Source organism: Protopterus annectens, chromosome 6.part0, assembly GCF_019279795.1.
Source record: "Protopterus annectens isolate FY-2018-M chromosome 6.part0, PAN1.0, whole genome shotgun sequence".
Classification (NCBI taxonomy): Eukaryota; Metazoa; Chordata; order Ceratodontiformes; family Protopteridae; genus Protopterus; species Protopterus annectens.
Genome location: NC_056737.1, coordinates 1,937,270,602 through 1,937,285,428, shown reverse-complemented (window position 1 = coordinate 1,937,285,428; position 14,827 = coordinate 1,937,270,602). Strand labels below are relative to the sequence as shown.

The 14,827-nt window shown below is 42.1% G+C and overlaps 1 protein-coding gene across 4 annotated transcripts in view; it reads right to left on the bottom strand.

Moving 5' to 3' along the window:
• The window catches only part of NCKAP1 (NCK associated protein 1), a gene marked incomplete in the record, with an annotated part of 2,707,503 nt that overhangs the window by 850,624 nt on the left and 1,842,052 nt on the right, over positions 1-14,827 (bottom strand). For all 4 annotated transcript variants that reach the window (XM_044075245.1, XM_044075246.1, XM_044075247.1 and 1 more), the window contains 1 exon segment: positions 1,087-1,217. In XM_044075245.1, the coding sequence (XP_043931180.1) occupies positions 1,087-1,217 (131 nt within the window).

The following is a 14,827-nucleotide window of genomic DNA, read 5'->3' as shown; positions in this document are numbered from 1 at the left end:
AGGGCAGCTAAGCAAGCATCAGACTTGTACAAAAGGAAATGTACCTGATGGAAAATATGATCAGTTAGAGCAACACTGATGTCAGTGGTAATAGACTAAATATTATGAATGCTGCTACCCACTTCCTCTCTGAGACAAATCTTAATGTACAAAAGATTTCAGCTATAGGCTACATATCACATTGTCTTGGTGATGAAACGGATACAGAAGAGTAATACAAAACCTTAAGGCAAAGCAGACTCCAAGTTAAAATAAAAACAGAATAAACTAAAAACAAATTGTTAATGAGCAAGTATGCAAAGCTTGAAACAAAACCAGCTGAAGAAAGCAAAAACAAAAAAGTATGAAACAGTCAGCAAAAAAGTGAAAAGGAGCAGTAGTGCAGAGATCCACAATCTGGAATACAAACAGGAAGACTTACAAAAGAAAAACATGTAATATCTCACCCAGTTAGGAAGGCTGATATAGAATGGTCACAACTGACCTGGTGGCATCACTGAATTACTGATGCTATCCATAACAATCAACAACAAAGGTCAGCCTACTGAAGTACGTGTCACACCATAAAACGCACCTGATGTTACACAGGACCTTAATGGATGAAAATGCACAGTGTCTCACTGACAGACAAGGAGAATCAAGAAAGCCTAAGGAACAAGTTCTGCTCTGTTTTGTAGGTGATCACAACTATCAATGGCAACCTCAAACTGGCAAACTCAAATATCTTGCAACAGTCATCGTCCAAAGAAAACTACCCATCAGAACAAAATATAATAGGAACAATTACCATTGTCAAGGTACAGGTGCCAAAATAAAGGAAAGCTGTGTACACCCTGGTGTAAAGCAACCCATTTGTAGCTTATGACAATGTATGACATATGCAATACTGAGCCTCACTGTCTGTTAAGACAAATAAGTGTGTCCTAATAGTAAAGGACTTCAAGAAAACACAAGCCAACAGGGAATATTTGCAATGGAAAAACAAACACACAAATTAGCAATGCTGTCACTTACAACTTTCTAAAAAAAAATCCAAGTCTTTCAATTTCCAGTTCACAAAGTATTAAAACTCCTTGGCAATCTTACCTGAAATATCAGAGTACTCTTCTGCATTAAATGTCAACTCATTTTCTGTAGGTAGGTTTACAAAAGCCTTCATAGCTGGGAAATAGGCAATGTGGCCATTGCTGACTTGTCGTAACAAAGTTTCCAAGTACCTGCAAGAAAGTAATGGATACTTCTTTACACAATAAAATCAAAAAAAAAATTTAATTCAAAGAAAAAGGGTTAATGCAAGTTGTTAACCATAACAGATCTTCCAGATAGAAAAGCACTTTTGGCAAAGTATAAATACCTAGTTAAACAGTACTGCATTACTTTAAAGATGAGTCATGCAGCAGTTAGTCCAGTCAGGACAGAATCCTTACTACACAAAAATAAAAAGCCATTAACTGGCATGGCGACAGTCCTAAAACACTACCCTGTTAAAATCAGCTTCATAAATGTACTAAAAATCTTCTTGTACAAATAGATGGCTTCATCAGACATCCAATATGGACAAAGTCATGCAAAAATAAAATTAATTAGCTACCACTACAGTTGTAGTAGAAATGACCCTTAAATTTCAAAAAGCTACCTACACGTGGAAAGAAAACACACATCTGACTGAGGTATTCATCATAACAGAACTATTAGGAAGAAGTCGGTACGCTTTAATTCCATACAAATGGGCTTCTCACCTTATAAAACAAAGTGCTGCAGTATGTTTTTAAAGCAGGTTCTTACCCTCTGCCCAGGTATACAACTACACTGGTCTCATGCATGGTAATAGTAGTAGTAATTGTGGTATACTTGTTGCTTGCAGTACCAGTATAAGCAGACAGGCAGCTGGACAGATCTACATCTGCACAACAAGAAATCTATAAATCAAGAAAAAATAACTAGGCAACAGCTATGCAGAGAGATGTGAGAAAAGAAGTTAAGGTAGACAGTTGTCTCTGCCTGTGATCATGTTGAAAAACACTACTCAATTACTTTAACTATCAGAAGAAAACTTGCTAAGAAGAAAAACAAGCAAGAGAGTAAAATGAAAGCATCCAGGAAGAACTGCTTTCATCTTCAGTAAAATGATCTGCAAGGTGCAGTCAAAGGACCTGGAGACACCTTAACTATCTGCTCATTATAATATCCCTACCCCTGCCCTACAGGAGATGCATATTTATAACTACTGCCATAGAAATGTACAACTAAAATGGGTTTCAACTTAAGTTGTGAGCTCCATTCGCCACTTAAGTATACTTGCACACAATGGAAATTTGAATTTGATGAGATTTATGGTCTGGTATCTGGGCCCACTGGACTAACTCTGGTGTGAGGGAGGCACTGTCAAAATGAATACTGCCATGAGACCCAAACTTTTGAGGTGCAGATAAACAAAGACCATGCTGGAGTTTTTACCATGACAGACTTTGCAATGAAGGCACAGTATCTGGGCAACTGGGCAAAGGACAGTATCTAAAGTGTAGCCAGTGAATGTGAGCTGCTGGGGCACATCAGCTGTGACTTCACAAGGTACACTGCGACAGAAAGAGAGAGAGAGAGACAGCGCGCAACATTCTGATCAGAGGTTTCCATTTTATAGTCAAAATCTGAAATGAAATAGCAGCCAGGTGTCAGGTACTTAGGTACTGCAATATCTTAGCTCCCTGCAACAACAAATGTTTCCCGCCTTTTCTCGACTAGTTTAGACCAGTATACAGGCTTTGCTGTATTCTGGACTGTGGTGTAGTTCCTGTGTTGTCCATTGCCTTACTTGGATAGAAGGAAGTTTCTTTGCTCACCAGTGGGAGTGGGGAGCCTTGAGCAGCCTATCTGTCCCTGAAGGAGTGACCTCAGCACAAGAGCTTGTAGTAATTGGTCGTTTTGGACCATTTCCAGCTCTTTTGAAGTTCCCTGTTTAAAAATCCGCGATTGTGCGGATAGCGCAGCGCCGGTTAAACAGGCTTAAACTCTTTCTGGCTCCAAGTCTGCACTTCAGTTTTTCCCTTAAGAAAGCTCTACTTTCAACAAAATCAGTCTATTCGCTATATTATAAGCCTAGCACTTGCTCCAAAAACCTTTCTTTCAAGTGAAGCACCCTTAAACTAACGTAAGCACTACATCCACCTACAACTCGTTTTAATACCCACTTTCCTTCAAAGTCCTCTCTGACCCAGTTTCACATCACTCCCTTATACTATTCTAGCATGCCAAGTGGTATATTACTGACGCCCTCTCCAGTTCAGCTGGTTAATCTGGGAATCCTGAGACAATGTTACAATTGTCTCATGTACACAGACAACCCTCTCCTCCTCCCAACAAACATGAACACATGTGAGAGATGCAACTATATAGCCAAACTGGAGGCTGAACTCTCTCAACACAGGATTAGCAAGATCAGACATGAGGAGAAGGTAACCACACACACAACAAACCCAGTCTCACATAAACCAACCACAACTGCAAACCAAACACATAAAAACACAAAGACATATTCGGAGGCTCTAATAAAAAATTTACCAAAACAACAGAGGCTCCCAAAGCAGACACCCAAGAAGATACCACCTCAAAACACAGCACATGCAACACATAGTACACTATGTGCCAAACAATCACAGCTGATACACTAGTAGTAGGTGGCTCTATAGTCAGACACACTGACGTTCCACTTACCAGGCTGAACAAGGAGAGGGTAACGGTGAGCTGCCTGTCAGGTGCTAGGATCCGCCACACAACACAAGCACTCAGGTCACTCCAAAGCAAGTACAAATATGACTCCGTCATTGTCCATGCCGGCGTGAATGACCTGAGACGTACCTCCTTGGACTACATGAAAAGAGACATAGAGGAGCTCTCTGATTATGTAGCCCAGGCCGGTATGACCCTGGCCCTAAGCAGCATCTTGCCCTCACCAAGAATGATGCCACAATACAAAGACAAGATGATCAGCTTTAATAATTTGCTCAATTACTGGTGTCATTCTAGGGGGATCCAATGTCTGTCTGCTTGGGATGACATGCTGGACAAACCTCGTTGCTTCGCAAGGGACGGCTTGCACCTGTCACCACTGGGCTTCCGGATATTGGCTAAGGCTCTTGCCACCCCATAGTGCCTTTTTTAGGCAAGGCTCAAAAGACAAACCCACCACCTTAGAAAACAAAAAGGGAAAAAAACTAAGGGTAATGCTGCTCAACGCCAGAAGTCTAAATCTCAAGATGCAGGCTCTCAAAGCACTCCTCAGTATGGAAAGCATCGATGTCTGTGCAGTAACTGAAACCTGGTTCAAGGCTCCTGAGAGCACCCCAGCCCTACCAGGTTATACCTCGTATCATGCATTTCGGCCCCAAATCTTGGGCAGAACCACAAAAGGAGGGGGAGTGTCCATATTCATTAAAGACACCCACACCTCCAGGTTAGTGGCAATGCATGAAGCATCAGAGACTATCCATGTGCAACTAACCATAGGCAAAACTGCTATACAACTTGTAGCATACTAGAGACCACCCTCTCAATCTCAGGAACTCCATTCAGCCTTCCTGAAGACACTGGAGGATATAAATGTCTCACCAAATACCATCACATTGGGAGACTTCAACTACCCAAACATAGACTGGGCGCATTATTCAAGCCCTAACACCCTAGCCCAAAGGTTCCTGGAATTCATCAACTCAAATGCGATGGAACAACTAGTCACCTCTCCCACAAGGGGAAATAATATACTTGACCTGATCATCACAAACATGGGGACAAAATGATCAACACCAGAAGTATACCCCTCACTAGTGAGATCAGACCACAAACTAATAACCCCAGATATTCTTATCCCACCTCCACCCCCAGCACAAAAGACCACAGTGAGAAACTTCTCAAAAGCCGACTTTACATTCCTTAGGACTGAAATGGTATCCTTCAAGCCCCCTGGGCCAGTGGAAATCACATCCTACACTGCTGAATCCTTCACAGATGCTTTCTACGGACATCTCCAAGAATGCATGGATCATGCAATCCCAAATAAAACCAAGACCCTCTCCACCAAAGGTAGGCGTCCTATCTGGTGGACCCCAGCCATAAACAAACTTTATAACAAGAGAAGAAAGCTACTGCAAGACAGAGCAAAATCCCATAAAGGGAAGGCATCTCTGATCAGCACTAGCAAAAAATTATATTCGATCATAAAATCATCAAAGGCCAACTTTGAGAGAAAAATCGCTAAGGACACTAAAGATAACCACAAGGCCTTCTTCAGTTATGTTAGAAACTTGGGCGGAAACCCTCAGATATGCTCAGAGTTAGTTCATAACAGTAAGAAATACACTGAACCCACAGATATTGCCAACATACTGGCAGACAGGTTCAGTGCAAATTTCTCCCCTCTCTCGCCCCCAAAAGATGAAATATTTATCCCAGCTGAATGCAACCTCCCTGACATCTCAGATGTCCAGGTGAGAGCTTCTCTGAGCAAAGCTAAAAATACAGCATCTATGGGACCAGACGGTGTCCTGGGTTGCGTGCTACGTGAACTCATACAGGAGCTAAACCCACACATAAGAATGCTGTTTAATCTTAGCCTTACTACAGGACATTTCCCTGAACACTGGCGTACAGCAACAGTGGTCCCACTCCACAAAGGAGGCACCTCTACAGACCCTGGAAACTACCGCACCATAAGCTTGACCAGCCTGATCTGCAAAGCTATGGAAAGGATCATTATGGAACTCATAAACAAAGACATCGGGGACCTACAGACAATTGACCCTACCCAGTTCGGCTTTGTAAAAGGCAGATCCTGCCTTTTGAACCGGGTGGACTTTTTTGAAACGGTCACTAGAGCCATCGATGAGGGTAAAGCAGTTCATACAGCCTACCTGGACCTGGCAAAAGCCTTCGACACAATACCCCACTCAGGCATCATAGATAAGCTCAACAACTTAAAAGTAAACCCGTATGTCACAAGATGGGTTGCAAACTAGCTAAAGGACAGAACCCACAAAGTCAGAATAGCTGGAGCTATGTCAGATTCTAAGCCAGTCACAAGTGGAGTCCCACAGGGCTCTGTCTTGGGACCCCTCTTGTTCGGCATTTATTTCTCAGATGTGCAGGCAAAAGTAGGGGGGTTGCGGCTGACAAAGTTCGCAGATGACTGCAAACTAGGCGCCATAGTAGATACACCAGCTGACACATGCATCCTTCAGAAGGGCCTTACAGAAACAGACGACTGGTGCCAGAGTCATGGCCTTAAACTAAATGCCAAAAAATGTACAATCATCCCCTCTGGGAAAAACAAAGTACCCACAAATTACCACATAGGTGGTAATTCTTTAAGTACGGAAAAAGTAATCAGAGACCTGGGGACCCAAGTTGACAGTGACCTCTCATTTGACACCCACGTCACCAAAGTGTTTAGAAAGACCTTCTACCTTGCCCACCTTATCATGAAGGGATTCACATCCAGATCAAAGGATGTCATTGTACCCCTATATTCCTCCCTTATCAGACCTATGATTGAGTACAATACCCCATTTGGTATGTACCTCACCCGGCACCTGCAGCAGCTGGAGAGACCCCAAAAGTACCTCACCAAGAGGATCAAGGGTCTCCAACATATGTCATATGCTGCCAGACTAAAGAAGCTCCAGCTCTATTCAGTAGCATACCGCCTGCTCAGAGGTGATCTGCGCCTGACGTACAAGGCCATGTCCAATCCGGAATTAATGGACATGCTCCACCTCAAAAAATCCAAATCCATCAAAGCCACGAGAGCTAAAGATCTAAACCTCAGCACAAATATGAATAGGACATGCTGGAGTGACAGATTCATAACCCAGAGGCTTCCCGCACTCTGGAACAGGATCCCAGTCCATGTTAGGCGGAGCCCCTCACTGACTCTTTTCAAGAGAAATCTTGACGAGTGGACGGGTGATTGTAGGTTTACCCCAAGGGTCATCTCTGTGTCATTACTAGACAGAGGCACAGTAAACTACATTTATTTTGTACACTTTTGTATCATTACATGGGGTGGCGAAAGCCACGTACACTATGGCTAGGCTTATAAATGCCCTAGGGCAGATAGCCTAGTACTATACTATGAAACTATGAAAATGCAGCCAAGAACGTATATGTATACATGTATGCATACACTCCTACATAAGAGGAGCATGCACCCCAAGCATATATTTAAGAATGTAGTTAGATGACAAGCCCTAAGAGTGCCCAGATTAACAGCACAAGAGGAGGACTTCATGAATTAAGTTGGTGACCTTAGAGAAAGGGGATACACTGGTAATACAATGAATAATTCACTAGATGAAATTCTGTGCTTAAGTAGCCTTGGCAAACCCTATTTTTCTGTAGATGAAGGGGAATAGTCCAGATCCAGTGATGTGAAAACAAATGTAGCTCGAGTAGCTACTTTTTACTCTAGGAATGTCAGTTTGATTACTGATATTATAAAGAAACACTGGTCTATACTTACACATGATCCAAATATTAGACAGATAGTTGGGGACGAACCCAGTTTCTCTTTTAAAAACAAAAAATCATTAGAGAGACTCCTTTGCTATTCTAATAACATTGAGTAAATGACAGTTGAATATAAAGGCTCATTACCATGTGCTAGATGCAATCAGTGTAGCAATATAGACGGTGGGAATTTCTTTGTGCATCCCGACACTGGTAAGTTTTATGTAACAGTGAACTGCAACAGCAAGCATGTTGTGTACCTGGCAGTGTGTAATCTCTGTTCTTGTTTTAACGTGGGTAAAACTAACAGATAACTTAGATTCAGGACAAGGGAACACCTCCTGAGTATCAGGAAGTCAGACGTGACCAATGCTTTGGCTAAACATGCGGCCATGAAAGGTATTTCACATACATTTAGGTTTTTAGTCATGGAAAACATCAGTGAGAATATCAGGGGTGGAGATATAACCAACAGGACGAAACCTCTGAGACAAGATGGATTATTAGATTACAGGCAGACAGAGGAAGGGGCCTGAATGACAGGATCACCATTAAGCCTATTTTAAGGAATATGACACTTCATATGTACTTGCATTATGTGGGAACCATGTTTGTGCTTCTGGGATATTTAAAAAAAGCTTTAATGTTTTAGGCAAACTCCAAGATCAATAGTCTCAATACACGAGTGGCAGAAGACTGACTCCATAGAACAGTGAGGAAGACCTTAAGGCATCCCAGGTGATTAGGGATTCAATAGTGGCATTGGAAGAGGAACTAGCCAGTGAAGGGACAGGACTTGCTTGCCTTACCTTGTGGGGGAGGAGATTCCAGGCACTCAGTGAGCACACAGGGATGTGTGATTTCTCTGTTGGAGACCTGGGAAACCACTTTCCCCATGCTAGATGAAACGAGGCAGAGATCAGCTCACTGCACACGCCCTTACACTCTGTAAACATCCACAGGGAAATGGAAGGACTTAAATGAAAAAAAACCTCAAATCATCCCTGATGGTTGTCTGAATGAGGGCCTCCTTCAGTTGACACTCATCCCATTGAAAGGAAATGAATGGTTCAATTGGCTGGTAGGGGTCTGATAACTGTCAGACAGCAGAAGTGTGTTTTTTTTTTTAAAAGTATTTATTTATTCAACATTTGTTTACCGGGAAAGTCCGACTTGGATTGAGACAATTTTCAGTGGAGGCCCGGGGAGAAATGTTCCAGATGCACATCTTTGTAACGTAGGAGGAAACCGCAGCACCTGGAAGAAACCCACACAAACACAGGAAGGACACGCAGACTACGAACAGAAAGCACCCCAGCCAAGAATCGAACCAGAGAACCTCTTGCTGTGAAGCAACAACGTTAACCGCTGCACCACTGTGCCATCCAAGCATATATGTATGTATGTATGTATGTATATATATATATATATATATATATATATGTATATATATATATATATATATATATATATATATATATATATATATGTATATATATATATATATGTATATATATATATATATATATATATATATATATATAAAAAGAAGAAAATAACAGAAAAAGTACAGATTTTAAATGAAAATATGAGGGGGGTTTTGACCAACAACCCCCCTCCCCAATGTGGGGGGCTGCATCCCCAATAACTATATATACCAACTCCAGGGTCACACGGCATTGGGGAGGGGGACAAATCCCTATTTGCCTTGAATACTGGTTTTCGATCAAATGAAATTTCGATCAATTGGTCTTTCGATCAAATGACGTAGACCCATATATATATATATATATATATATATATATATATATATATATATATATATATATATATTTTTTTTTTTTTTCACACACACACACACACACATCAGAAAAGAATTAAACTCCAAGGGGCTTGATGCGTATGGCATCAAAACATGCACAAGGTGTACAAAGATGCCACTGATCTTAGTGACTTCCAAGAAAGAAATGTGAACTGGAGTGGAGGACAGAATAAAACCACCTATAGATATTAACGAAGATTCACACTTAAATTAAGAGCTAGTCTGAAAAGATTCCCACACTATATGGAATAAACAAAGTTATTAACAAATCAATGCATAAGGCTCATCAATCTGCTTAACTGATGAAACAGTCCAAAGCAATAAAGTTTACAAGAGATGAACCTCAAAGCTTGCCAAGCCAGCAGCAGGAGTGTGAATGACAACTACAAAATTCAAACCACAAGAAGAAGAGGAGTTCTACAAAAGCAGAAAGATACAAAGGATACCCTATATAAAATCCTTAAATCACTTAGGCTTGGCAACAGCCTTCTCAACAAGAACAAAATGTGTCAAAATGCCAAATGTTTGTACCCTGACATGGAACAACCAAAGATCCAATCAAGCTAATACATGAGCTAAGATATACAAACCTATAAAGTTAAAGTTTGTTGAGTGAAAATAAATGAAACAAAATGTTTTGCCACTCAAAAAAAAATCACTTTCAAATGGCTGCATAAGTCTGCCATGTGAATGTTTTTATCTGCCTTTACAACCATCAGCAGAAGTTCTGATGAGATGATAAGATGCATTGAGAAGCCAAACTCTGACACGGACGCTGTCTTCATGCTATAAAGCTGCACTACCTCATACAACAAGCACATTCACTTCGTAAAGCTACTACATACAGAACCTTTAACAAGACCCTCTTGAACCATCAAATGTGATCTGGATGAGCTTTAGTCTTTGAGAGGGAAGGCACATAAACACACTCCTGTCCATCTCAGACAGAACATATTTATGGTCCATCTTCATCAGATCTGCTGAAAAAGAGTATAGCCTGGGAAAGGTCTTGCATTTTACATAGTTCAGTCTCTAGGTTTCACATACCAAGACCATCCAAGTGCTGTTGTGATGAAGCCACAGCTCTAGGGGAGGACTTAAGCTGGGGTGAATGTGCCTCTTCTGACACATGACTCGCAAAAAATGTGAATGGACACCAAAGAAATATCCAGTTCTGTGGATGACTTCAAAATATGCATATTTTTATCTGTATACCAACCTCATTTTCAGATACCATAATACTCTGGTTATCTTGACCTCACTAAGGGTCCAGCCTTTAACAAGACTCTAAAATACAGTAGAGTCCACAATTCTGATGTTACTCCACAATGCCAATATGCAATTGTTTCACAGAGTGGTTAAATGGCCAGGGATAGCCTGAAGTGATCTCTTCAAAACTGCCACTAATGCATCTATCATGACAGACTGTACTTAAAGTGGAAAAAAAATGCAAGGCTGCCCCTAGGTTGGTGAAATGCACTCTGAGTGACAGCAATGATCTAAAACTAAAAACAAAACCACAAGGAAGTGATAATGTGGTAGTTACTGAAAATGAACTGCATGCTGCATTACTTTTGTACAAAGGTGCATCAACAAGATGATGAAAAAGTACAATTGCGTACACTTACCATAAACGTACATGTTCGAGTGTATTCACTGTTGCAGTCATTACATTTGGGTAATCCTGCTGGCAGGTTGCCCTCAGTTGGCCTGAATTCCAAAGTCCTGGGTCCTGCGTCGGCTGCTGTCGCCCCTTCCCTGACGTCGGGTCGTCAGGGGTATAAAATATGCGGCCGACGCCATTTTCTTTAGTTTTTCTTGCCCCAGATGTCAGGTGCCCCCTAAAAGGGTAGCCAAATTATTTATGTATATATGTATATATATATATATATATATATATATATATATATATATATATATAGACATGCACCAATATAAACTTTACCTTCATCTACCAGCAAATATACCACATAGGTTGTATAAATCAGAGAAGGAAAGATAGGTTCCATCAGATGAAAGGGGGATGGCGGATGGGTAACCTGGACTACAACAGTGAATAAACTCGAACATCTACAATTATGGTAAGTGTACACAACTGTACTATGTTCTTCGTGTTTCACTGTTGCAGTCATTACATTTGGGTAGAGTCCCAAAGCTATGGATGGGAGGCTGGAGCTAAACAGCATTAGGAGCGGCTATGAGGCCCTGCAGAACTGCAGTGGCAAAGCCTGCCCTGGATTTAGAGTAGAGTGGCAAATGACAGTGCTTTGTAAAGGTGCGCACTGAACTCCAAGTAGCAGCCTCTAAAATGTCCTTGGTAGGCACTCCCCTGAGAAAGGCTGCTGAAGTGGCTGCAGCTCTGGCTGAATGTGGCCTAATGCCCTTAGGCACTGGCTTGCCACGGTGTAAGTAGCAGAAACGAATGCAGTGGCCTATCCACTTTGAAATAGTCTGCTTTGAGATGGCCTTTCCTTGTGATCCTGCAGCATATGCAACTAGCAATTGTTCTGTCTTTTTGAAAACTTTGGTTCTGTCGAAGTAGAATCTAAGCTGTCTGTGTACATCCAAAGAATGCAGAATTCTCTCCCCCTTGTTCTGTGGATTTTGATAAAAAGTTGGCAGATGAACAGTTTGGTTAAGAGCCACACTGGACACCACCTTAGGCACAAATGTTGGGTTTGTCCTCAGAGAGACCCTGTCTGGATAAAAAATGATAAAAGGTTCCACAGCCATGAATGCCTATAGCTCTGAGACTAGTCTTGCAAAAGTTATTGCTAGGAGCAGAGCGGTTTTCCACGATAAAAGCTTTATATCAGCAGTAGCAGCTGGCTCAAAAGGAGGCAGGGTGAGTTTTTCCAAGACATAGTTGAGGTCCCATGCTGGCATTGGTGATCTCCTTGGAGGCCTTAAATTTTCAACAAGGGATGAGAAAAGACTGATGGCTCTGTATTGTAATGAGCCGAAATGGCAGAGGCATGAATTTTAATTGATGAAAAGGACAGGCCTTTGTCCAGCATCTCAGTTAAGTATTGCAAAATCTGAGGAATATTTGGTACAGCTGTGTCAATTCCTTGTGCCTGGTTCCAAGCAAAGAATCTCTTCCATTTTCCAGCGTAACATTTTCTGGTACTAGGCCTTCCGGCCTCCAAAATGACATCCATTACAGCTTTAGTGAGAGGTGCGTTTTGTATTACTACATTATCCACCATGCTGTCAGATTTAAGGTCTTTCGTTGGCTGTGCAGGATCTGATTGTTTTGTTGTGATAGTAGATGAGGTATTTGAGGCAAGGTCCAAGCCGGACATTGAGACAAGTTCCTTAGGATTGGATACCAGTGCGGGCGGGGCCAGTCTGGGGCAATCAGTATCATCTTTGGCTTCTCTTGTCTGACCTTTAGGAGTACCTTGGGGAGGAGAGGCAGTGGAGGAAAGGCATATACTGCTAAGCTTTTCCAGCTGAAAGACAAGGTGTCCACCTTCCATGCTTGTCTGTGGTAAGTCCTTGTGCAGAATCTTTTTAGTTGGTAGTTGTGAGGAGAGGCAAATAGATCTATATCCGGGCATTCCCATTTTCTTGTTATCATGCTGAAGACTTGTGGATCCAATTTCCACTCGTGGGGATCCATGAGGTTTCTGCTTAGTTCGTCTGCCACAGTATTTAGCTTTCCTGGCAGGAATTGTGCCTGCAGATGTACTTGGTAAGTCAATGCTGTGTCCCACAAAGTCATGGCTAGTCTGCAAAGGGGGTACGAATGAGTGCCTCCTTACTTGTTTATATACCATATGGCCATGGTGTTGTCTGTCTTTATCAGTAGTTGTACCTGATGAAGTAGGTCCTTGAAGGCTGTCAGGGCATTCTGAACAGCTAGCATCTCTTTTTGATTGATATGTAGATGCATCTGGTTTGCGGACCATGTGCCTTGAATACATCTGCCTGCCATGTGGGCCCCCCAGGCATAATCTGATGCATCCGTTTTTAATGTCTGCCTAGCTGGGGGTAAAGTGAATGGCTGTCCCTTGTTCTGGTGAAAAGCTTTCACCCACCAACGAAACTCCTGCTGCAGGTAGGGAATGAGGGTAATTATTGTTTCCAGGCTGTGGCAATGTTGAGTCCAAACACTTTTTAGGTACCAGTGAAGTTTCCTCATATGCAATCTCACATATGGAATTAGTAGAATGCAGGATGCCATGAAGCCCAAAGCCTGCAGAATTTTTCTTGCAGATAACTGGGCCTTTGTTGCCAACAGGTTGAAATAGGTAGTCAGTTGCCTTTGTTTGTTTGGCGTGAGATAAGCCATTTGGGCAGTTGTATTTAAGCTTGCACCCAGGAATATTATCTCTTGAGAGGGTACTAGCTTTGATTTCTTTTCGATGACTGTGTACCCTAGGCCTGTTAGAAATCTCTCTACAAACGCCAGATGCTGTAGCAGAATGTCCTTGTTCTCTGCTTGAATGAAGCAGTCGTCCAAGTAAGGATATATTTGTATTCCTCTTTGCCTGCAGAATGCAATTACTGGTGCCAGGCACTTTGTGAAGACCCTGGGCACAGTAGATAAGCCAAAGGGCAGTGCAGAGAATTGGTAATGCATTGAGCCAGCTTTGAATCTGAGGTATCTTCTGCATGTTTGTCTGATTGGGACATGCAGGTATGCCTCTTTTAGGTCTAAAGTCACAAGCCAAGCCTTCTTGCCCAGCATGGGCAGAAGTTGCTGTAGAGTCAACATTTTGAATTTTGGTATATCCAGAAATGTATTTAGAATAGATAGGTCCAGTATTGGTCTCCAGTTCTTGTTCTTTCTTGGTACCAAGAACAGTCTTGAATAAAATCCTTGTCCCTGCTCTTGCTCTGGTACTTGTTGAATGGCCCTCATGTCCATGAGGGATGAGACTTGCTTTTGTGCCTCTGCCCATTGATGTTTTGGCAGGTCTGGCCAACCGTTTGTCCTTGGCAGGGTATGTTAGTGAAACTTGTAGCCCTGTGACACTATGTCTAGGACCCATTTGTCCTGGGTTATTATGTGCCAGTTTTGAGAAAAAAGTGCTAGTTTTCCCTCTAAAGGTGCTGCCAGAAGTTAAGTGCTTGGTGCAGGCAGGGGGAAGTCATTGGGACTGTTTCCTGTATGGCTGTGATTTGTCTTCTCCACTTTTGGAGGTAGAAGCACCCCATTGTTTAGACCTGTACGAACCTTGGGGCTGGGATCTGCCTCTTGGGCGTCTGTATCTGCCTCTTTGTGGTCTGTCTGACACTGGAAAGGACCAATTCTTTGTAGGCCAGTGTCTGCTAAATCTTGGAGGCTGAACCTGTAAGAAATCCTTAACCGTTTGCGTAGATTTAGCTTTGTCCTCCATTTTCTTTAACACCAAACAAAGTACCATGCTGTAATGGGCATCTAATAATTTAGCTTTGACATGATCAGGCAGACTTTGTTCCTTTAACCAAGCATGTCTCCTGATGACAGAACCCATAACAGCGGCTCTGCAGGAAGCCTCCAAAGAATCAAAACCACAT